This window comes from Triturus cristatus, chromosome 1_2 (genome assembly GCF_964204655.1).
Source record: "Triturus cristatus chromosome 1_2, aTriCri1.1, whole genome shotgun sequence".
Taxonomy (NCBI): Eukaryota; Metazoa; Chordata; class Amphibia; order Caudata; family Salamandridae; genus Triturus; species Triturus cristatus.
This window is the reverse complement of record NC_140580.1, coordinates 461663598-461686673: the sequence shown is the minus strand read 5'-3', so window position 1 is coordinate 461686673 and position 23076 is coordinate 461663598. Positions and strand designations below refer to the sequence as shown.

The 23076-nt window shown below is 38.9% G+C and overlaps 1 protein-coding gene across 1 annotated transcript in view; it reads left to right on the top strand.

Moving 5' to 3' along the window:
* Positions 1–23076, top strand: part of ADGRA1 (adhesion G protein-coupled receptor A1) — a 781952-nt gene that overhangs the window by 564899 nt on the left and 193977 nt on the right. The window contains exon 5 of the mRNA XM_085606189.1: positions 842–987. Coding sequence (XP_085462315.1) covers positions 842–987 — 146 coding nt within the window. The remainder of the gene's footprint in view (positions 1–841; positions 988–23076) is intronic.

Here is a 23076-nt window from a genome sequence, read left to right as displayed (position 1 = left end):
CCCTATTTTCCAGTGAATTCATGCTAGTTGCGCAGCGAAAACACTGTCATGTATATAATGGATCATTTGCGGTTCATTGATACCAAAATCGTGTCAGTACTATGATACCGAATTCACGGGTTCGGATCGCTACAGAACCTCAGAGGGACAAGGGTAGGGAGTTCCAGCTTTTTGCTGCCAAGTAGCCAAAAGAGCGAGGCCCCATTCGTGCCTTCCTAATCCTCGGTACTTTCACCAAATGGGTCCTGGTGGATCTCAGTTGTCTTTCTGTTTTGTAGGGGGTCATAAGATCACTGAGGTACATTGGGCATCTGCCCTGCAAGATGCTATGCCCGATGCATAGTGTCTTGAATGTAATTCATTTCTGGATGGGCAACCAATGTAGTCTCTCCAGTGCATTCTGCGAGGGTGCTCGTCTTGGCAGATTCAGAACCAATCGGGCCTTTGCGTTCTGAACAGATTGTAGCTTCTGGAGTCCTTTTTTGTTAGCACCTAGATACATCAGTTTTCCATAATCTAATCTTGATATAACAAGCGCATGGGTCAGAGTTTTTCTTGCCGCCAGAGGTAAAATATCTAGGGTTTTCCTTAATACTCTGAGGATTCCGAAACACCTGCCTGCAACTCTCTTGATCATGGTCTCAAAGGATAGTCTAGAGTCTATCCATACCCCCAAGTTCTTATACATGGAAACTGCAAAGTACAACAAACAGGGCCAGGAGGGCAGGATCTTGCAAAGCACCATATTTATTTAGGTTCTGTGAAGAAATATTGTCTAAGTTATCTCCCATGCTCTTCAATCTGAATACTTGTTTTACCTAAATGCTTTTTTGTCTTTCAGGTGGGCATAGTTCTACATTACTCCACGCTATCAACCATGTTGTGGATTTGGGTGACAGCAAGGAACATTTATAAGCAAGTGACAAAAAAGCCACAACCAATCCAGAGCCAGGAACCACCACATTATCCAAAGCAACCAATGATAAGGTATGGACTCATTGTATACATTGGGCTACTTGTAAAGGTCTCCGGCTGTATCTTGAATTATGAGGTATGATAGGAGCTAAAATGATTGTCTTCATCAACTACGTTAGGGGCCTCATTTAATATTGCCGGTTTCCGTGCATAAAGTATTTCACCCGAATTTACACGATCTTCCTGTAATGCCTTTCGCATTAATGTTTTATACATTATCCTAAAGCAATTTCTGTATTATGGTTGTCTTTAGGATTTTGGATCAGATATATGAAAACAAAAGACCATATTCATAAACATGGTTGTAATCCTGCATCTATAGATTAGGTACCTCCCTGGGGTGCTCATTTAAGTCCATCTGGTGTTCACAAATCTTTTTGAAGTTATAAGTGGAGTCCAGCGCCATATTTTTCGCTTAACATGTGTGTCTTGGAAAAGTTATTTTTTTCTTCAATTCATAGACACGCCTTTTCTCCAACACGAGTATATTCTGCACAGTTATGTTTGCTGCAATGCCATGTGTTTTTATCCAGCGAAACCTCGTACACTACACTCCAACAAGATTTTATGGTGCTCTGCCCCCTTTCTCACCTAGGTAGGGAATTTGCTTCTGACATTCACAGGAGTAGGTCTGTAGTCAGAGGGAAGTTTGTGGGTCCTTTTAAACTCATGAACTTTCAAGGCTATCTTGAAATGCCCACGAATTGGGTAGGATTTACTCCAGCACAGTATTCTGTAGTCATAGAGTATTGTTACATAAGATTAAAACAATTAATGCTGTAAGGTCACCTTTTGAAAATTCCGTGCAGTCGTAAATCCAGCCATTTGATTTTGTAATTCTAATTTGTGCAAATCGAAACGTGACTTCGGCCCAAGTCCCCAAAAATTGCTATAGTTTTTATTACTAATAACAGATCCCTTATGCGATATATAATTTAACCTACATAAAACATGTCTATTAAGGTTGAAATTTAAAAAAAACATTGACTTAAAATAAAATTCCAACAGAGATTAACATTTTATTCACAGTTTAACAACTACGCTTTGCACAAATTTGTACTCTGTATGTTTTTAAAAAGGTGCCTGATATCCTGGTGGTGATAGTGGCTTTGCGCTTCCTTCCACATCCTATCTCTCAAAATGTACAGAGGGTGGATGAATGCAGATTTATTGGCTGACATGCAGCATGTCCTATTTACTGTATTTTAAAAGTAAAAGAGCCTCCTCTTTCAAGTGATGGGTACAGCAAAATTGCTGATGTTTACTTGTGCAAAACAGCCAACGCTCACAAAATTGACTCAACTTCACACAATGAAAATGACAGTTTCATAGTGAAGAAAGGGACATGTTTACACAACTGCCTCATAAAAGAATTAAATGAACATGTCAAAAAAATATAGATTTGGGAAAGAAGTGCATAGAAAGTTTACTCCACTCAGAGCCTACTAGATTTGAAAACATGAAAATAGAAAGGAAGCTGAAAGAGGAGTGGGGAAGAAGCATGAGACTGAATTGTAAGAGAGTAATAACCTCTGTGGGAAGACAAACTAAGAAAGAGAAACAATAGTTAAGTAGGAGAAAAACAAGCGTTAGGATCAGAATTACTTCCTGGAAGATAATTACTTTTTCTAGGATATCATGGAGCACGAATCGACTAGTGGCAAAGATGACAGTGACTTGGAAGAAGAGAACTAGTTCCTTTGCAAAGATAATGCCAGTTTTTTAGGCCTAATATGACAGCAGAAGTGCTGATGGAGACAACAGATTACAAATGAGAAAAAACAATCAAAATGATTTTACAGCAGGAAAAAAGAGAATTGGAAAACAATCATAAATGAAACATCCCAATGGATGATAATTCACTGTCTAGTAGTTAAGAGTGAAGCCAATAGAGGAAGGGGGGGTTTGTAGATTCAACTTTGTGGGGACCTGTAAGAGACCAGCAGCATTACATTTCCTGGAACCTCATCTATACTCCTCTTCCAAGCTGTCAGCTACTGCCATGCAACACAAAATCCCCATCTCAACTACCATTACAAAAACAACGCTGCCTACGTCTTCTTTGAACATAACCAGATAATTCACCCGGAGATGAAATGGAACTCACTATAATAATCTTCCATTCATATACCCCATAAATGAGCCGAAAGTGGTCATACTTCCAACAGCTATGCATTCAATTTGTAATTCAAATGATATAATCTACTAATCCCCACCATTTGTTGATTTCAGTTTCCAAGCTACCAATGATATTTGCCTTCTAATTCTCCAATGATACGCAGCCTGTGCATATGATATGTTCCCCTTTTTCTCCAATCACCAACTCCTCAGTAGAGCAGGGCATATTAAACACATCGTTAAGATCTGGAAAAATTAGTCCCTACCACCCTCAAAAAACTAAACCTTGATTGTGGTTACTTCTAAAATCGAAAGCCAATCTCTCCACTTTCCTTCCTAGAGAAAGTCATTGAGAAACTTGCACCAGCACTGCTCCCTATTGATATCATCAAAAGCAATCTATTGAAAACCTTTCCATTGAGATTCGTTCACACATACAGTGCCAAAAGTGCAGGCCTCAAAAATCTTAATGACATTTGCAAATTCAAGCTAAGTATGGTACCAGCCAACTCATCTTAGTCAGACTTTTGGTGGCATGAACATCCATTATCATTATCCTTAACTTAATCAAACTCCCTCTCTTTCATATTTGGGGATACAAGACTTAAGTGTAAATCAGTTCCACATCCTCCTCAGAAAATGATGTACATGAACTCCTTCAGTCACCAACATATACCATAAATTGCGATCTTCAAGGGAGATCAGTTCTCTCTAATTTAATATTTTTCTTAACTATATTGATGTAACTTAAGGTTTATGAGGCCAAAGCAGCAATAGATGGCATCAGCCTCTGAAACTATTAAAATACCAACCCTCTCCCTTTATCATAAATTAGCCATATATGCATTATAATAAACCTCCCATTTCAACTCCAGTCAATGCATTAAGATCTGAATGATGTCTTAGCCCATTCACAACACATTTGCTCCAGATCACATTCTCAAGTATGTAATCAAATCACTGACATGCTTAGAATTATTAAATAATTCAACCATTAAAAATAAGGGAAACATCCGCATTGTAAATGCTTCTTACTTGGATAAAGTTGAGAATGTTGAAGTAGTGGCAATCGTTGGTCTTGGCAGAGTATTCACTGAATATTTTAATTTCAAGAAATATTCAGACAGAGAGAACTACCATCAACAGATTTTCTATTGCCCCTTGTGAACATTTTACTCTAAAATCAGACAAGGACCACTGCTTCTTTTTCTGTGCATGTGTATGTGACTCTGTTAAGCTTGTTTTAAATGGCTTTCTTGGTCATGAGATGTTTTGTTAAAGAAAATCTCACATTGTCTCTATCCATAATATCACAGTGCCAAATGTAAACTCTCATTATGCTAATAAAGATTCACTCATAAGAAGTACTCTGATCCCAGAAGCCTCAGCCTGATGATTTACACTCCATCGGCTGAAGGATTTCTGCTTATATCCAGCAGCCCCACAGAATTCAACAAAATGTTGATTTCAAACTAACAATTTCAACAGATTGAATTGTGTGCCTTCCTATTGCTTTTACCCGTTACAATTTCAGCTTTCTGCCTTGCAATTTTCTCGCAAAAGCTTTCTTAAAGTTTGATATGATCATCAGTGAATTTAAGCATCAACCTTTGCAGCTACTTTCATGTCTAATTCAGAAGTTGAATCCCAAATCCCAGCAAACTTTATCGTTTCCGCGCTAGCTCCATTTAATGAGTGACAAATAATCACCCTGCAGTACTGGTAAGAAATCTTCCTACATTTGAAGCTCACAATCCTTAAAAAAGACTTCTGTTTTATAAGTACAAAGGGTCACATCTGACGAGACCTGCACAATTTTACCCCGGAAACGATGAGCATCACTATGCATTTAACTGCTCCAACCAACTTTTGAAGTAAGCTTTCTATTTAATGGAGTTCTTTGAAGAGTTCAGAAGCATAGGAAATATATCACTTCCTAAACATAGATGGAAACATGCTCCCTTGCTTCATATAATTACTTTTAGGCTTAAAGAGAGAAACTGCACTTTAAATGAAAGAGATCATGCACCAGTGCACCTTAAAACAAAGATCCACTGATGTATAATGTGTTTTGGAAGGAGAAGGGGCAAATATCATGAATGTACTAATTTTTAAAGGAAAGAATATCATGATGGGGTCAACTAACACAAAACACATAGGACATCATTACATTTCCGCATTTGACACTAAGGTACATACTGACAGAGGCAATAGGAGATCAGTCTTTTTGGCATTGAGCCATTCTAAACAAAGTATTATTAAAAATATCTTCAGCGTAAAAAAACTATTTTGAATATGTGTCTTGAAAGGGAACAAAGAACATTATAAATCATTCTTAAGGTATGGAACAGTTTACACCACTGATGATTATCAAAAGATAATATCAAGATCAGCTGAATAAATATATTTGAAGACATCTTTTTATCTATGTGCACGAGCAAGCTAGTTATTTTAATCTGTTTGGCAGTGAAGTATTTTGCACACTTTGACTTCCATGAACCATTTGAAGAAATCACATCTTACATATTATTCATACAAAGTATTAGTCATTTTGTTCTGGACCTGTTCAGAGAGAATAGCTCTAAAAGTTATTGTGCAAGCAAGTCTGTTATTGCTTTTTTAAATATTGCTGATAGTGAATTTCCATGTTACCTTATGAATGCATTTTTCTTGAAATAACTTAAGGGTGTCTATATTAACATCCTAATGAAGTACTTTGACTTAGGAAAATGTTCTCATAATAATGTGCCTATGGTGCAGTTCCTAATACTCTAGTTAGAGATTTAAGTAATTGTGGCATGTATAGCTTTTTATCTAACCATGTGTCTATTTATAATTATTCATATTTCATTTCCAGAGAAATTTGTGTGTCATCCTGTTATTTTGAATCTTTATCCATGCTTATCCATTATCATTTTGAGTTCACATTTTTGGGTTAATGTGCAGTTTAAGCATCTTCTGCATAGTGAAGAAAGGGACATGTTTATACAACTGCCTCATAAAAGAATTAAATGAACATGTTAAAGAAATATAGATTTGGGAAAGACGTGCATAGAAAGTTTACTACACTCGGAGCTTACTAGATCTGAAAACATGAAAATAGAAAGAAAGTTGAAAGAGGAGTGGGGAAGAAGCATGAGACTGAATTGTGAGAGAGTAATAACCTCTGTGGGAAGACAAACTAAGAAAGAGAAACAATAGTTAAGAAGGAGAAAAACAAGCGTTAGGATCAGGATTGCTTCCTGGAAGATAATGACTTTTTCTAGGATATCATAGAGCACAAATCGACTAGTGCCAAAGATGACAGTGACTTGGAAAAAGAGAACTAGTTCCTTTACAAAGATAGTGAAAGTTTTTTAGGCCTAATATGACAGCAGAAGTGCTGATGGAGACAATAGGTTACAAATGAGAAAAAACAATCAAAATGATCGACTCCTCCCTCTCCATGTCTTAGCAGGTCAACGCCATCTCCACCTCCTGCTACAACACCCTCTGCATGCTTCGCAGGATCTACAAGTGGATTCCAACCAAAACAAGAAGAACAGTGACCCAATTCCTCGTCAGCAGCAGGCTGGACTACGGCAACGCACTCTACGCAGGAATCCCGGCAAAGCACCTGCAACGACTACAACGCATCCAAAACGCCTCTGCCCGATTGATCCTCAACGTCCCCTGCAGCACCCACATCACCTCCCACCTAAGAGACCTGCACTGGCTCCCCGTCAGGAAGAGGATCACCTTCAAGGTCCTCACCCACACACACAAAGCACTCCACAACACCGGACCAGCCTACCTGAACAACAGACTCAACTTCTACACCCCCGCATGCCAGCTCCGCTCTGCCAGCCTCGCCCTTGCCGCCGTCCCGTGCACCCATAGGACTACCTCCGGTGGCAAATCCTTCTCCTTCCTCGCCGCCAAGACCTGGAACACCCTCCCCACCCGTCTGCAGCAGACCCAAAACCTGCTCACCTTCAGAAGGCTCCTCAAGACCTGGCTCTTCGAGCAGTAGCAACAACCACCCCCCCCCCCCCCCAGCGCCTTGAGACCCTCACGGGTAAGTAGCGCGCTTTAAAAGTTCATTGATTGATTGACAGCAGGAAAAAAGAGAATTGGAAATCAATCATAAATGAAACAACCCAATGGATGATAATTCAATGTCTAGTAGTCAAGATTTAAGCCAATGGAGGAAGGGTGGTTTTGTGGATTCAACTTTGTGTGGACCTGTAAGAGACCAGCAGCATTACATTTCCTGGAACCGCATCTATACTCCTCTTCCAAGCTGTCAGATGCTGTCATGCAACACAAAATCCCCATCTCAGCTACCATTACAGAAACAACGCTGCCAACGTCTTCTTTGAACATAACCAGATAATCCACCCGGAGATTAAATGGAACTCTCTATAATAATCTTCCATTCATATGCCAAAATAATTAACCGAAAGTGATCATACTTCCAACAGTTATGCATTCAATTTGTAATTCAAATGGTATAATCTACTAATCCCCTTCATTTGTTGATTTCAGTATCCAAGCTACCATTTATATTTGCCTTCTAATTCTCCAATGATACACCGCCTGCGCATATGATATGTTCCCCTTTTTCTCCAATCACCAACTCCTCAGTAGAGCAGGGCATATTAAACACATCGTTAAGATCTGGAAAAATTTGTCCCTACCACCCTCAAAAAACCAAACCATGGTTGTGGTTACTTCTAAAATCGAAAGCCAATCTCTCCACTTTCCTTCCTAGAGAAAGTCATTGAGAAACTTGCACCAGCACTGCTCCCTATTGATATCATCAAAAGCAATCCATTGAAAACCTTTCCATTGGGATTCGTTCCCACATTCAGTGCCAAAAGTGCAGTCCTCAAAAATCTTAATGACATTTGCAAATTCAAGGTCAGACTTTTGGTGGCATGAACATCCATTATCCTTAACTTAATCAAACTCCCTCTCTTTCATTTTTGGGGATACAAGACTTAAGTGTGAATCTGTTCCACATCTTCCTCGGAAAAGTATGTACATGAACCCCTTCAGTCACCAACATATACCATAAATTGCGATCTCCCAGGGAGATCTGTTCTCTCTAATTTCATATTTTTCTTAACGATATTGATATAACTTAAGGTTTATGAGGCTAAAGCAGCAGTAGATGGCATCATCCTCTGAAACTATTAAAATACCAACCCTCTCCCTTTATCATAAATTAGCCATCTATGCATCATTATAAACCTCCCATTTCAACTCCAGTCAATGCATTAAGATCTGAATGATGTCTTAGCCCATTTACAACACATTTGCTCCAGATCGCATTCTCAAGTATGTAATCGAACCACTGACATTGCTTAGAATTATGAAATAATTCGACCATTAAAAATAAAGGAAACATCTGCATTGTAAATGCTTCTTACTGGGATAAAGTTGAGAATGTTGGTCTTGGCAGAGTATTCATTGAATATTTTAATTTCAAGAAATATCCAGACAGAGAGAACTACCATCAACTGATTTTCTATTGCCCCTTGTGAACATTTTACTCTAAAATCAGATAAGGACCACTGCTTCTATTTCTGTGTATGTATATGTGACTCTGTTAAGCCTGTGTTAGGTGGCTTTCTTGGTCATGAGATGTTTTGTTAAAGAAAATCTCACATTGTCTCTATCCATAATATCGCAGTACCAAATGTAAACTCTCATTATGCTAATAAAGATTGACACATAAGAAGTATTCTGATCCTAGAAGCCTCGGCCTGATGATGTTCACTCCATCGGCTGAAGGGTTTCTGCTTATATCCAGCAACCCCCAGACTTCAACAAAATGTTGGTTTCAAACTAACAACTTCAACAGATTGAATTGTGTGCCTTTCTATTGCTTTTACTTGTAACAATTTCTGCTTTGTGCCTTGCAATTTTCTCTCAAAAGCTTTTTTAAAGTTTGATATGATCATCAGTGAATTTAAACATCAACCTTTGCAGCTACTTTCATGTCTAATTCAGAAGTTGAATCCCAAATCCCAGCATACTTTATCGTTTCCGCACTAGCTCCATTTAATCAGTGACAAACAATCACCCTGCAGTACTGGTAAGAAATCTTCCTACATTTGACACTCACAATCCCTAAAAAAGACCTTCGTTCATAAGTACAAAGGGTCACATCTGACGAGACCTGCACTATTTGACCCCGGAAGCGATGAGCATCACTATGCATTTAACTGCTCCAACCAACTTGTGAAAGTAAGATTTCTTTTTAATGGAGTTCTTTGAAGAGTTCAGAAGCATAGGAAATATATCTCCTCCTAAACATAGATGGAAACATTCCCCCTTGCTTAATATATTTACTTTTAGGCGTAAAGAGAAAAACTGCACTTTAAATAAAAGAGATCATGCACCAGTGCAACTTAAAACAAAGATCCACTGATGTATAATGTGTTTTGGAAGGAGAAGGGGCAAAAATCGTGAATGTACTCATTTTTAAAGGAAAGAATATCACGATGGGGTCAACTAATACAAAACACTCAGGTACATACTGACAGAGGCAATAGGAGATCAGTCTTTTTGGCATTGAGCCATTCTAAATAAAGTATTATTAAAAATACCTTCAGCGTAAAAAAAATATTTTGAACATGTGCCTTGTAAAGGAACAAAGAGCATTATAAAATCATTCTTAAGGTAGGGAACAGTTTACACCACTGATGATTATAAAAAGATAATATCAAGATTAGCTAAATTATATTTGAAGACATCTTTTTATCTATGTGCACGAGCAAGCTAGATATTTAAATCTGTCTGGCAGTGAAGTATTTTGCACACTATGACTTCCATGGACCATTTGAAGAACTCACATTTTACATATTATTCACACAAAGTATTAGTCATTTTGTTCTGGACCTGTTCTGAGAGGGAATAGCTCTAAAGTTCTTGTGCGAGCAAGTCTGTTATTGCTTTTTTAAATATTGCTGATAGTGAATTTGCATGTTACCTTATGAATGCATTTTTATTGAAATAACTTAAGGGTGTCTATATTAACATCCTAATGAAGTACTTTGACTTCGGAAAATGTTCTCATAATGATGTGCCTACGGTGCAGTTCATAATACTCTAGTAGAAATGTAAGTAACTGTGGCATGTATAGCTTTTTATCTAACCATGTGTCTATTTATAATTATACATATTTCATTTCCAGAGAAAGTTGTGAGTCATCCTGTTATTTTGAATCTTTATCCATGCTTTTCCATTATCATTTTGAGTTAACTTTTTTGGGTTCATGTGCAGTTTAAGCATCTTCTGCATTGTCAATATTTCATAGTTTGCACCAGTCCATATTTTTTAAGATTATCCCATCATGCTAAACCAGCTGAGTTAAATGTAGTACTATTTTTTTTCAATCTCATATCTTAATATAAAATAAATTGCAATTTTTTGCCATTTTTGTTCATGGTGTCACGCTCCGTAGAGTATATGACAACGTGGAATTTTTTTCTCTACATTTGGGGATAATGTATTTGGAGGTTTTAATTATCCCATTCATGTGGTTAACCACAATCCTGATCCCAAAGTAGATAAAATGGCATTTAGAACAAAGTTGTCAATTTGAATATAAAATAACAGAAAGCGATAGATAAAAGAAATTCCTGAAACAACAAGATCTGACAAATTATCAGAAAATATTTCTGGCTGGGTAAATCATATTCTATGTTGATAAAGGCACACAGCTACGAGCAGGGCAGCAATTAAGCTAGTGCCATTTTTCAAAATGGAACATTAGACAAATATAAATAGGTGATCAATGTATACAAAAACCCCTACAAGGAAAGGAAAACAGCTTGCAGGAGATCCAATCAGGTCTCACACATGGTTACTGTAACTGAAAGGCATCCCTTTTAAACCATTGTACACCAACTTCAAATATCAAAATTATAAAGAACTCTAAATGATGGAAACAATAATGAGGATTCTCATTGCACCATTGTATGCTAATTTAATCATCGCTAGAATTCTTTTAACTTCTAGAAAACATATTTCTCTTCCTGGAAATGGACACAGTCCAGACACCACTTCACAATAAAGTATGAAGGGATGCAAAGTTTCTTAATAATTGACTGAAATTTAGCAGTTTTCATATTTGAATGGAAAGCTTGTCACCACGTAAAAGCAATTTGTACTATATAACCAGATATGGTCAGAAAAAACAGACCGCAATGTCTGTTTAAAGTCATTGATCTCCGACATCTCACTGACACATTAAAAACATTTGCATTCATTTAAATGACTGTATTTATAATCCTCTGGGTCTGCAATCTTAACTACTGAGTACTGCTCAAAATGACTTTACTTTTATTGTTTGATAATATGTTTAGCTGTCTTCATTGAACCGTTAAGTGATTGTGTTAATTCTGATAACTGGGTCTAATTTTTAAACTTGATTTTGATCATATATTCTGATGTTTTTGTCAAATTATGCTAAATTTAGAAGTAAAGAGCTCTTAATGTACAGGAGGGAGGTTTTAAAATGCTACTGAGTACATTTGAATAGCAGTAGGCATTATTTTACGAATGGAAAATGTACCTCTCAGAAGGAGGTTTGCTCATTACAATTGAACTATTTTGGCTTGTGCAGATTACTTTTTTCGCAAATTTATAATTCTGATTACATATTTTAACTTCCTTTATTTCCAATGGAAATGCTCAAGGTTTTTATATCTCAAGCTATAGTAAATTATATAAAGGATCAGTTCTGATTTAGATGAATGGCATCATATAAGAGCAGATTTTCAAGCGTATGCTAACAGAGACAGTGATTCTAACACATTGCCCAACTTCACACTAGGAAAACTTTTTTTTCTTCTTGAATGGAAGAAAATGTTGATGTTTGCTTTCTCCTCTATGTCTTCTTGAGAGCTGGGTGATACATTAGAATGTTAGATTGGTAACTGGCAGCTTCAGATATGAGAAGATGGCAGAACTTGAGCATGTTCCATGAAGAAGTGAGTTTTATTTGAACAAAGATGATAGCTGTAAGCTTAAGAGCGTGCTCAGGAGTAGTAAATTCATCATCTGTATGCTGCTTCTTTCGTCAATCAAATGAATTCCCATGCCCATCCACTTCACAAATTAACATCAGGCACCTTGCAGACCCACTTGCTTCATTTGTTCTTCAAGGGCATAGATATAAAAAAAAGTCATGTATACTTGCTACAAGGAGATCATTGTCTCCCTCTTCACATTCCTCATCTGCAATATTTTAAACAACTTACTATGAGGCATCATAAATTTCACCTTTGGACATTTTCCAGCTTACCATCCCTGTAGAATTTCATGCTATGGTGCAGATTGTCAACAATCAACTGCACATAGATATATTGTCTTTCATGAAAAACAATATCACCATTGTTTGAGAATACTAAATAAATGTTCTTCCCTCCATGCCAAGAAGACAAAGTGGGAGAGATGGAAAGGTAAAGTGTGAAATTGGAAGGGAAAGGCACATATTCCTTTCCGGGTGTGAAACAGTAAATTTATCACTAAGTCTTGTACCTTGTGTTAGACATGGCATCCTTGGAGTGGTTTCCACTGTCAGTTTGCTTTTACCTACTGTACTTCTGTGTGCTGGACTTCATTTTTGCTGGTTTAGGTAATCTGGGCACTTTACCACTGCTGATCAGTGCTAGAGTGCAAGTGTTCCTTGTATACATTGTGATTCTGATTGGTTATCCATGTTTGGCATATTTGATTTACTGGTAAGTCCTATTAAAGTGCTCTGTGTGTGCCCAGGGAATGGGAGTCAAATGCTACTAATGGGCCTGCAGCACTGATTGTGCCACGCACATGAGTAGGCCTGCCATTTCAGTGTATGTGAGCGCAGTTATAAACTGCCATGTTGACCTGACAAGTGTACCCTCTTGCCAGGCTCTAACCTTCCCTTTTTATATATGTAAGATACCCCTAAGGTAAACCGAAGATACCCCCATGGGCAAGGTGCAGCGTATGTAAAAGGTAGGACAAGGTATGTTTTACATGTCCTAATAGTGAAATACTGACAATTCCGTTGTTCACTTTTACAAGGCATGTCTCTCCCATAGGTTATCATTGGAGCTGCCGTAAAATATTTTGCAAGTGTAACTTTCAGTTGGGAAGAGATAGAGATTTGGAGTTTGGGATCCCTGAGCTCAGAAATTTAAATATATATCTTTTAGTGAAGTTGTTTTTTAAAATGTTTGTTTGAAATTGCCACTTTTATAAAGTGGGCCTGTTCCTGTTTAACCACCCTATGTCTCTGCCTGCGTTTGAAATCCACGTCTGGTTTAGACTGACAGGGGCTGTTTGTACATTCGCTCTAGACAGTCACACAAAGGACCTGAGGAGTGTCCTGCATATACTTATGAGCCATCCCCAGGCTGATGGGTCTTCCTTGGCTAGAGTGGTGGGAGGAGTTGTCACCAACACCTGAATAGGGCTGCACCTGTCTTCTCCCAGTGCTGTCTCCACCCCCCTAGAGTGTGTCTGGAGGCAAGACCGAGCAGAGAAAGAACTTGTGAACAACAAAGACTTTCTTTGAACTTTTGCTAACTTCAAATACCAAAAGGGGTATAAGTATTGGAGCTAAAACCCCAGACTTTTAGAAAACCCCGGGATCAAGAAGACCCTGCCAAGAAGAAGAGCTCAAAAGCTGTCAGGAGGAGTACTGCCCCTTTGCTGTGTGTTGCTTTTCTGGGTTGGCTTTCGTTTGCTGCTTCTGTCTGTGGGCCGTGGAAAGGATTGTACTTTTATTTTGCTGTATCCTGCTTAAGAACATTCTCCAAGGGCTTGGTGTAGAGCTTGCGTCCTGTTAAGAATTCTCACAAACACAAAGACTTCACCTGTAGCATCCTTGAACTCCACTGCTGGGAGTTTTTTTCTGCCTTGTGTTGCCAATTCCCATTCTGGTCCCTTTGAGGTCGTACCTGCTGCAAAAAGCATCAAGAAGAGCTGGAATCGACGCATCACTTCCCCCTACAATCTGGAGTCGATGAATCACTTCTCCTGCATGCAGCAGAACTGTGGAATCGTCTCCTCAAGGACTCAGGAACTGACACATCGCTGTGTTTTCCGATGCTTCCCTCCTCTGAAGCTGTTTTGCCTTGTGAGTTTTGACGCATTTGAAGGTCCTTCGTGTAAAATCACAGCATTCATAGTTTCCTATGGACAGAATTGCTAAAACCTTTTACTTGTCATATTTTGAGTTGTGTATGTTTGTTGTTTTGGTCTTGTTTGGTTTAGATAAAGATACATTATTTTTCTAAACTGGTGTCTATTTGTAGAGCTTTCTCTGTGTTCCTGTGTGTTTTATGCACAAATATGTTACACATTGCCTCTGAGATAAGCCTGACTGCTCATGCCAAGCTACCAAGGGGAGAGCAGAGGTTATCTGGGTGTGTAACTTCTTTACTCTGATTAGAATGAAGGGTCCCTAATTGGACAGGGTGCATACCACTGCCAGCTAGAGACCCTCATTTCTCACACTGCGATACCAGGTCTTAGTGCAGTTGACATCTCACTTTCAAAGCTGGAAACTATGCATATTTACGTTATCACTATTCAGCAATAAAGGCTTTGTTAGAATCCATTTTTATTAAATTTAGTATGGCTACTAACTTGATTTTAACATAAAGAAATGGAATGCTAAAGCTAAGTGCCATTATCAATACTAAAAACAAAAAATGTACACACCCATAGTGTTTGAAACTATATGGAGTGGAAAAAGAATCCTGTAAAGGTGGAAGAAAAGTGTAAGCGACCTCCCCTGACAATTGGCTCAATAATATTTTGAGTCTGGTGGCTTATCATTTTTTTATTTATAGCAGAAGACAAGACATCTGCATGTAAGTCCAGCACTGCACAGGTTGTAAACACAAAGCTGCGGCTGTGCATCCAACTCCTGAGCTACATTTTTCTAAAGTACAGGTACTAAATAGTCACATGCATATGTACAGGAAAGACAGAAAGCATAATTTCATTTAAAACAACACATGTCTTCTTTTGTTGCCTCAAGTACTCCACTTCTGTATGTGTCACAACCATCTCCTGCAGAGGTGCTATATGCCCTACTAAGCACCTAAAACAGGAATAGATCATGTGCCATTTTCCCAAATTCCTGATGCCTCTTAAAGTCTAAGTAATTGCTGTATACTTATTCAGTACCATACTTTACAGCCCCAAATGGTATTATGTTCACCCTAGCCCTGTATCCTCCCCACACCCGAGTATAGAGGGTTATTAAATATGGATTATAGTACTGTATTTTCTTCAACACCATTTTCAAGCGGTCATGTTTACATGCCATATACAATCAGAAACAAGTAAGGAAAACTGTAAATGTTCCTACCTGAAGGCCCACTTCCTGGGCAGTAGATAATTATCTTCCATAATATATTATCTTAATGTCTCTGAAAAGAGATTTATCTCAGTTTCACCAGCCAATGAGAACTGGGTGGTGGTTGTGAGAGCACAGTGAAAAAGTCCTACCAGGACCCCTCTCTCTGATCAAATGATAGTGACCTTGTTAATTCAGGATCCATCCAGGTGGTTTGCGAGTGCCTGTTGAGGAGTGATTTCACTCTACAGATAGCATTTTCTCTTTTATTTTTGGCTTAGGAGGATAGGGGACTTCTGCTTGGGGGTCTCCAATTCCTTTTTCATTGCCTCAGTTAAGGGCTATTTTTCACCCTTTGTGAGCTCTCCCCTTGCTCTGTCTTTTTTGTCTCCAAATCCCAGTCCTCCCTGTGATCTTCAAAGAAGATTCTTTCATTTTTAGTATTTTAAGGTGAGCTGAGCAGGGCATACTTAAATCCCATGTCTTTTATTCTGCTCTTAATGTCCAGGAAGGAGGTTCTTGCTTTTTGCACTGTCAGGGTGTACTCCGGAAAAAGCATTACCCTGGCATTGTACACCTGATAGTAGCCAGCCTTTCTGGCATTCTATAGTATTATGTCCCTATTTACGGAGTTTAAATGCATCATGATCATTGGTCATGGAAGAACAGCCAGGAGAGATGGTCGAGCCAGCACTCTGTGTTCTCTGCAACTAATGTGGACAGCCCCTGCAGGGCTGTTTATTAACGTATCCATTGTTCCATTAATTTAATCATGTCAGTTTATTCTGGAAGGACCATGATTTTTACATTGTTCAGTCACATCATGCCTTTCAATTCCTCCAGCCTAGCATTCAACCAACTGACCCGGCCAAGTAGGTCTTTCACGTGTTTAGGCAGTTAGCTCATATCTGTTGTAGTATGGACAGTGTGTCTTCAATATTTCTGAGTCTTTATCTCAAATTCTTTTGATCGTCACATAGCAACCCCAGGTCCACTAACACTGACTATTTTGTTTTCCAAGATCTCTTGGGTTGCAGATATATCAGCGAGTGTTGCGTCCAACTTGTCACCTGAGTGTTCCTCAATTTGCTTAGCCCCATTTACCTCCTCTGGTTCTCAAGGGGCATGATCTTTTGATTGCTTTTTGATGGGTCTGCCTCTTTTGGATATTTACTAATTACTTCAGAATAAAGTTTTGTACAAATGGTATAGCCCCACTTGTTGCAAATTGTTGCTTTATCCCTCCTCTTTCTTATCCTAAAGGGTTTAGTGCCTTGGAATCACTTGAATTCCCAAGGGCAACATGCAAGTTAGTTTCCGTAAGGCTTTTCAGAAATGTTTTTTGTGCCCGCTGTCGATAAGAATTAGAACTACTGCTCTAGTTGTATGGGAGCTTAGTCTGATTCAGTGGCTCAGGAGGGAACCTGGACAGTAATTTGCATGTCCTGTTGCTTGACAGTTGCTCAGGTCAAATGTTTTCTTTCCCATTCCGGCAGAGGTGGTTCCCCTCAGACAAGCATGCCTCTCTCCTTGCAGGCTCAGAATCACAAAACTATCCACCATGGTACAGCACTCCACACCACAGGGTAAGCTTGGTTGGAATATTGTTGAAGTGCACTTCGACCCATTTAGGAATTATTTTCATGAAGTAGTTGACAATCAATTATGTGCTTAAGAGTGGATGAATAGAATACATAAAGTTCATTTAAAGTTATTGTTTTGTCTCATTGGAAAGATACAGGTTAGAGCTTTCTAGGATTGTCTTGAATCCCACTGTTGGATGAGATTGATGTTGCCAAAACAGGTCACCTAAGATGTCTGAGAAAGCATCAAGTGAGGAATCTGTGAATTACGTGCTTGTCACAGGTCAATATATCAACAGAAATGAGTAGGAGTATGACATGTGAGAAGAAGAACAAGCAACTTTAAATGATTTGTATATAGATGTGCTAGATTTCTGAAACCTTGCAGTCTGCAAGGTGTTCTTCGGAATAATTGCTAAGCCTATGTCAGTCTTCTTTCAGTGGTTTTGAGTGAGGAGTCCATATCTAGTGACAGAATTAGGCGGTTCTGGGTAATGTATTGTGCAGTAGCGGCCACTTGTACTGTGAAGTGTTGGGGCGGGGGGAGGGAGGAACACAAAAAAACCACAAGTATAAATAAGGAAAATAAAACGTACCCGCTCTGATGGCCGCCGCCTTGCTGCAGATCCTCGCGTCCCATGGGAACTGCTGCACACTCCGCAGGCTCTCATGTCCCAATCCCAACGCTGCTCACATGCTAGGAATATTATTTCCAGCATGTGAGCAGCACTGGGATTGGTCCGAATGCCTCGGTTAGGCACTCAGACAGAGACTGGGTGCCAGTGTTGGTTTTCCACTCAGCTTTACAACACAACTCGGTAGAGAAAGGCTAAGTGTACATGAGGGTTTGTCCGGACCCAGAGGGCCGGTCAAACCATTATGTGCACTTGGCAGTGCCCACAATTCCCCCCTCCTCCATGGTGCTGTAGCATCAGGATGAGAGGCAACGCCCCTCCCTCGGCTCGCCTGCAAGTCTAAAAATAAAATGAGAATAAAAATGTTTTATTTTATTTTTTTTGTCCTTTACCTCTGCTGCCTTTCGGCAGGGCTGGCAGACGCGTCTCTCCCATAAGGGAGGAGCCGCCCCTGGTATTGTGCACTGATAAAGGGAGAAAGAAAGAGAGGTGTAGTTGTTGAGAAGTGAGAGGAAACCAAGAAATGGGAATTGAGGTAATAGTGATAGGATTGTCTGACTCTAGGAGGTGGGGAAATGTTAAATTCAGCAGGAGACAAGGTGGGAAGACATTGGTTATTAAGAGAAGGCCCAAGATGGATATCAGAAGGTATGAAATGAACAGATTATCTCCCTAATAAGAGAAGAATGTGAGAAATAGACAATATTTCAATTGACGTTGATAGGAGAAAGCAACGGAAAGGAAGGCCATCATATTCATTTGTTGCATGGATGGAGGTGTGAGGGAAGATGAGTAGGGTTTTCATCATATGAAGCACCAAAAAGGAGGCACAAATACAATGCATAAGGAGTCTGTGGTGGTTTGATTAGGTAAGGGAGAGAGAGTAGGGGGATAGTTGTTAGGCATGGTAGGAGGAGATTGTGAAGATAGAAACAGAACAAGGCATTGGATAGATGCAAGGGTGTACAGGACAAAAGTGTGATAAGGAGTGAACAATGTGAAAAATGAGAGGAGGGGTGGTTGGGGCCATAGGAATTTGAGTGGTGGAAGGCTGTGGGAATACAGTGGAGGAAACATAGGAGCAGATGGGGACGGAATGAAGTGGTCAGAGTTGACAGAGAAAAGGAGATTTACAAGAAAGCTTCATAAGAAGTATGAATCTGCCCACACACAATGTCAGCTTACAAGGAGAAATGTTATTCTTATTTTGCTGAATATGATATATTAGACAGCATGCATGAAATGAACTATGACATATTTCAACCCATGGTATGTCTGGATTCACCTCCGAAGGATAGGAGCTTAAGCAGTATGTTTATATAGCTCCAGGAAAGCCTCTAAGCCCTCTTCTAAAAAATTATTGCAGCATTATGATTTGATAAACTGCTATGTTTTATTTCCACCCCAGTTCATCTCCTTTGAAAAAATTGCATGCCACCATTTTTTCTGTGTTCATTTGAATCACCCTATAAATGTGTTAATGTTAATGCTCACAAAAAAGGAAAAAAAGAAAACAGCTAATTTTTACTGTTTCTCATTTGTAAAACAATTCATTCCCCTAAGTGTTCTCACCAAAGTCCATCTCAAAGTGAAAACGTTTTCTGGGATAAATTACTATTTTGTTTTTAAAAACTGAAATAACAGAGGATGCATAGTGATCTTGAGTGTCTGTCATGAGTAGCATGTAGGTTCAATTACCGCCTATGTGTGCCCGCTGGCACTCAACTAGGATTGCTTTGCAGCCTCTTGTAATTTAACAGAATCTCACTTCTGATCTTTACAAATAGGCATGGTGTCACCTCCGAGGTGTAGTTGTTGTTGACTTTTTCCAGTAATCAATAAATGTATCTTAATTTGCTACAGCCACAATATTCCAATACATTTTTCGTGTGAAAACTTACCATAATCGATTGCAGGGGGCTATTAGAAAAGGCAAACTTACACATGTAGATTTGCTCATGTGTAAATATACTTTTAAAATGTGCTGTAATTTTACTACATTTGGATATTCACTATTTCCAAGTCTAAAGTTACTCCAAAGTGTCAACTAACATATCCCCACGACCTGAAACCAGGAGTTAGAGCTAAATTTAGGAGTGGTAAGTCATTACTAATAATGTTATATAATTTTTTAATCCTAGAACTTATATCGTTTTTTATTCCTAGAACGAACAAAATGTTTCAGTTCAGTTATGTTAAATGTGTAGAAATATTTAAATTAAATGCATTTATTTAACATGTAATTATTTATTTGAAAATTAATTTTAAAATATTTAAGCTAAATATTTAATATGTATTACATATTATCAAATGTTATGGATTAAAATTAATTTGATTTAGTTTATTTTTCAAGAAAAAATAAACATAAAATATATTTTTGCAATTTAAAATATTTTTTAGATGCAATAAAATAATCTTGATTTTTATTAATATTTTAAAAAAATACAGTAAATAAGACGTATGCATATTTTTTAGAAGTCGAAAACATTTAATTTAATTTAACATTATTTCCTATGGGGCTTATTTTAAAAATATGCCTACATTATTTTCTGTGGAAGGGTATTTCAGTTCTAGTAATTGGCAGTATGTGATCCATACCTTATTCCAGGTCTGAGCTGGAGTACCATTATTACTGTTTTGGGACATTTGTGACCATAGTAGTTTTAGAAGCGCAGTTTGTGAATATCCATGTGGCTACTCTTTTGTGGCTGAGTGTCTGTCCCTCCCAAAACCCCTCATATGCCCTATCTGAACCCCCTTCTTAGACCTCCTTAACCCCCTCCTATTTAGTAGTAAGTATTCAAAATTTTCCGGCCACTCCCCTGTGAATTCCAAATTTAGGGGCCGATTCCAATGTTGGACGGACTCAGGTCCGTCCGACATCGGTCAGGAGCCGTAACCGACCGACTTACTGTCGTCGGTTAAGGCCCTGCAAGTACGATGCAACCGAACAGGGTTCGGTCGCACTCGTATACTTCAAAATGCAAGCATGCATTCTGAGCGGAATTCATGCTTGCATTGTGAAAAGCAGGGGTGCAGTTCATACCGGCACCCTGTGGCCGGCACCCCAAGGTGCCTGCCACTGGGTGTAGGGATCCCCAGAGGGGCACCATAGGTGCCCCCAGGCCACCATTCAGCAGCCTCACACCCATGGGGGCCCTACTGGGGGCCCCCAAAGACAGTTTCCGACTGCCTTTTCATGCCAGAAAGACCGGCACGAAAAGGCAGTGAAAAGCTGCCATCGTACTCCCTCGGTCGTAAAGAGGCGGCCGGGGGAGTACTGAGGGATTTCCGGACGGCGGACGGGCTCTCCAAGCCTGTCGTCAGCCATCCGGAAATCCGAGTTGGATTCCTTTCCGACTGAGCCCATCGGAATGGCTCGGTCGGAAAGGAACCCGACCGACACGTTCCGATTCGGTCAGAAGGGCTCCGACCATCGTTCGAAGCCATTCCGGCCGATATCGGAATCGGCCCCTTAATAATAAAATGCTGGCTTACATGTGCGGAGATCTCTGCAGTCAGTGTGGCGCGTTCATCGTAGACAAGATAGATATACAAAGTCAGAGACATTTTGCATTTTGTAGAACAATAATAGTACTAGTGTTGTACCACTAAATATGCTGCAAACGTTTGTGAATGGGTCCCATAATATTCAACAGTCATGCAGGGTTACTCAGTGTTTTGCAACCAAGTGGGTCATTTGGGGACTTGTGAGTACTTGCAAAAAAAAAAGTAACGCAGCATCATACATCTTTTAAAACCTAATTTAAATTGCAGAACACAATATGAAAATCTACATTCCGAACTTTGGGACCACCTCAGGAAATCAGACATATTTCCAGTCCATTAATTTACTAATACACAATTATTTGATGGCAAACGTAAGCAAAGGAAAAACATGTGTCTAGTCTATCAAATCTATATATGTGCAAGAAGCTGATTGCAGACAGACTGAAGTAAGAGATGGTATATTATAGTGAATGAGGTGGGTTGAGAGTGCTGGTCACAGTGAGAAATGACTAGATGATGGGTGCAGGTATGTTGTGAGAGGAAGGTGTTGACAAGCTTGTATGGGGCACATGGGGAATGCAAATAAGGGCATATTGGGGAAAAGGTTTAAAATTAAATAAATGATCAATGCTGTTCTGAAGCACAATCTACCATTGAGCCAACAGACAAGCTGTGTGCTAGAGCAAGGATTTGGGAAATAAATGTTTTTCCTTGAAAATCACTTGTTTAAGAGACAAAAACTAGGCCTGGGAGGAAACTCTGTTATGCCAGACCAATTGGAGTTATTTTGGTAATTCCACCTTACTGTTTGATACAGAATTACCAATAATAATTCAATTCAATTCAAATAGACTTTATTCGGATTTCAAAACCATCCATAAAAGCACAAAACTGGATTAAAATACACAATTTGATACTACAATTTCGGGCCACAATTTATAATAAATAGCATTTTAAATATAACTTACAAAAGCAACAATTAAAATACAGTTATACTTTCTTACTAGACTATGCATAAAGCCACCATACATACAATATATAAGGGTATACAGAGATGTAACCACTGACTTTATAGAAGCAATGCAAATGCGATGCGTTAAATTTGTGCGAATTAGGCTTTAAAGTGCAGAATGCATGTGTAAACAAATGCGATGCATTAAGTTTGTGCAAATTAAGCTTAAAGTGCAAAATGCATATGTAATCAAAATTACTCAATTTTCAAAGACCTGCGTGAACGTACAATTGCATTGAGGAAGCCAATAACTCTAAAAATTAATTCATCTGATCCTAGCATTAAAAAGTGTCTAAAAGCATGGTTGTGGTCAATCAAATCATATTTCCTGCAATAAGGGATTAGGTAATGCTTTGTATATTTCCTGTAAAAACCACAGCCAAAAATAAAGTGGAGCATACTCTGGGTACCACCAAGATCACAAGGGCAATGTAATTTTTCCGGGTCTTTAGTATAGCCCAATGGAAAGCAGATAAGATTTACAATGCTCCTATCCCTGAATCTAAATAATAAAATCCTATTCCACCTGCCCAATTTTTTGCATAAATAGGGCTGGGGTAACATCGGAGATTCAATATGTGGTTCCCGGATCATTAGGTAGTTTATTGTGGATTGTTTCAGTGAGTCCACTCTTTCCCTCTCGTTATAAAAATATTGATAGAGTGCCCTTCTCACCAGGTTTTTATGGGAGCGGTCAATCTGGTCGGGGTCTGTAAAGAGATGACCATAATTGACACTCACAAGGCTCCTTTCTACCGCTTTTATCCATGGGATTAAACTCGAATTCTCACTTTTCAAACAATCCATAATGATCTCACGTGAAAGGGAAGCTGCTGGGTTTTGCCAAATCCTTAACCAAAATAGTGCAGGTCTTGCTCTTATAAAATCCTCAAT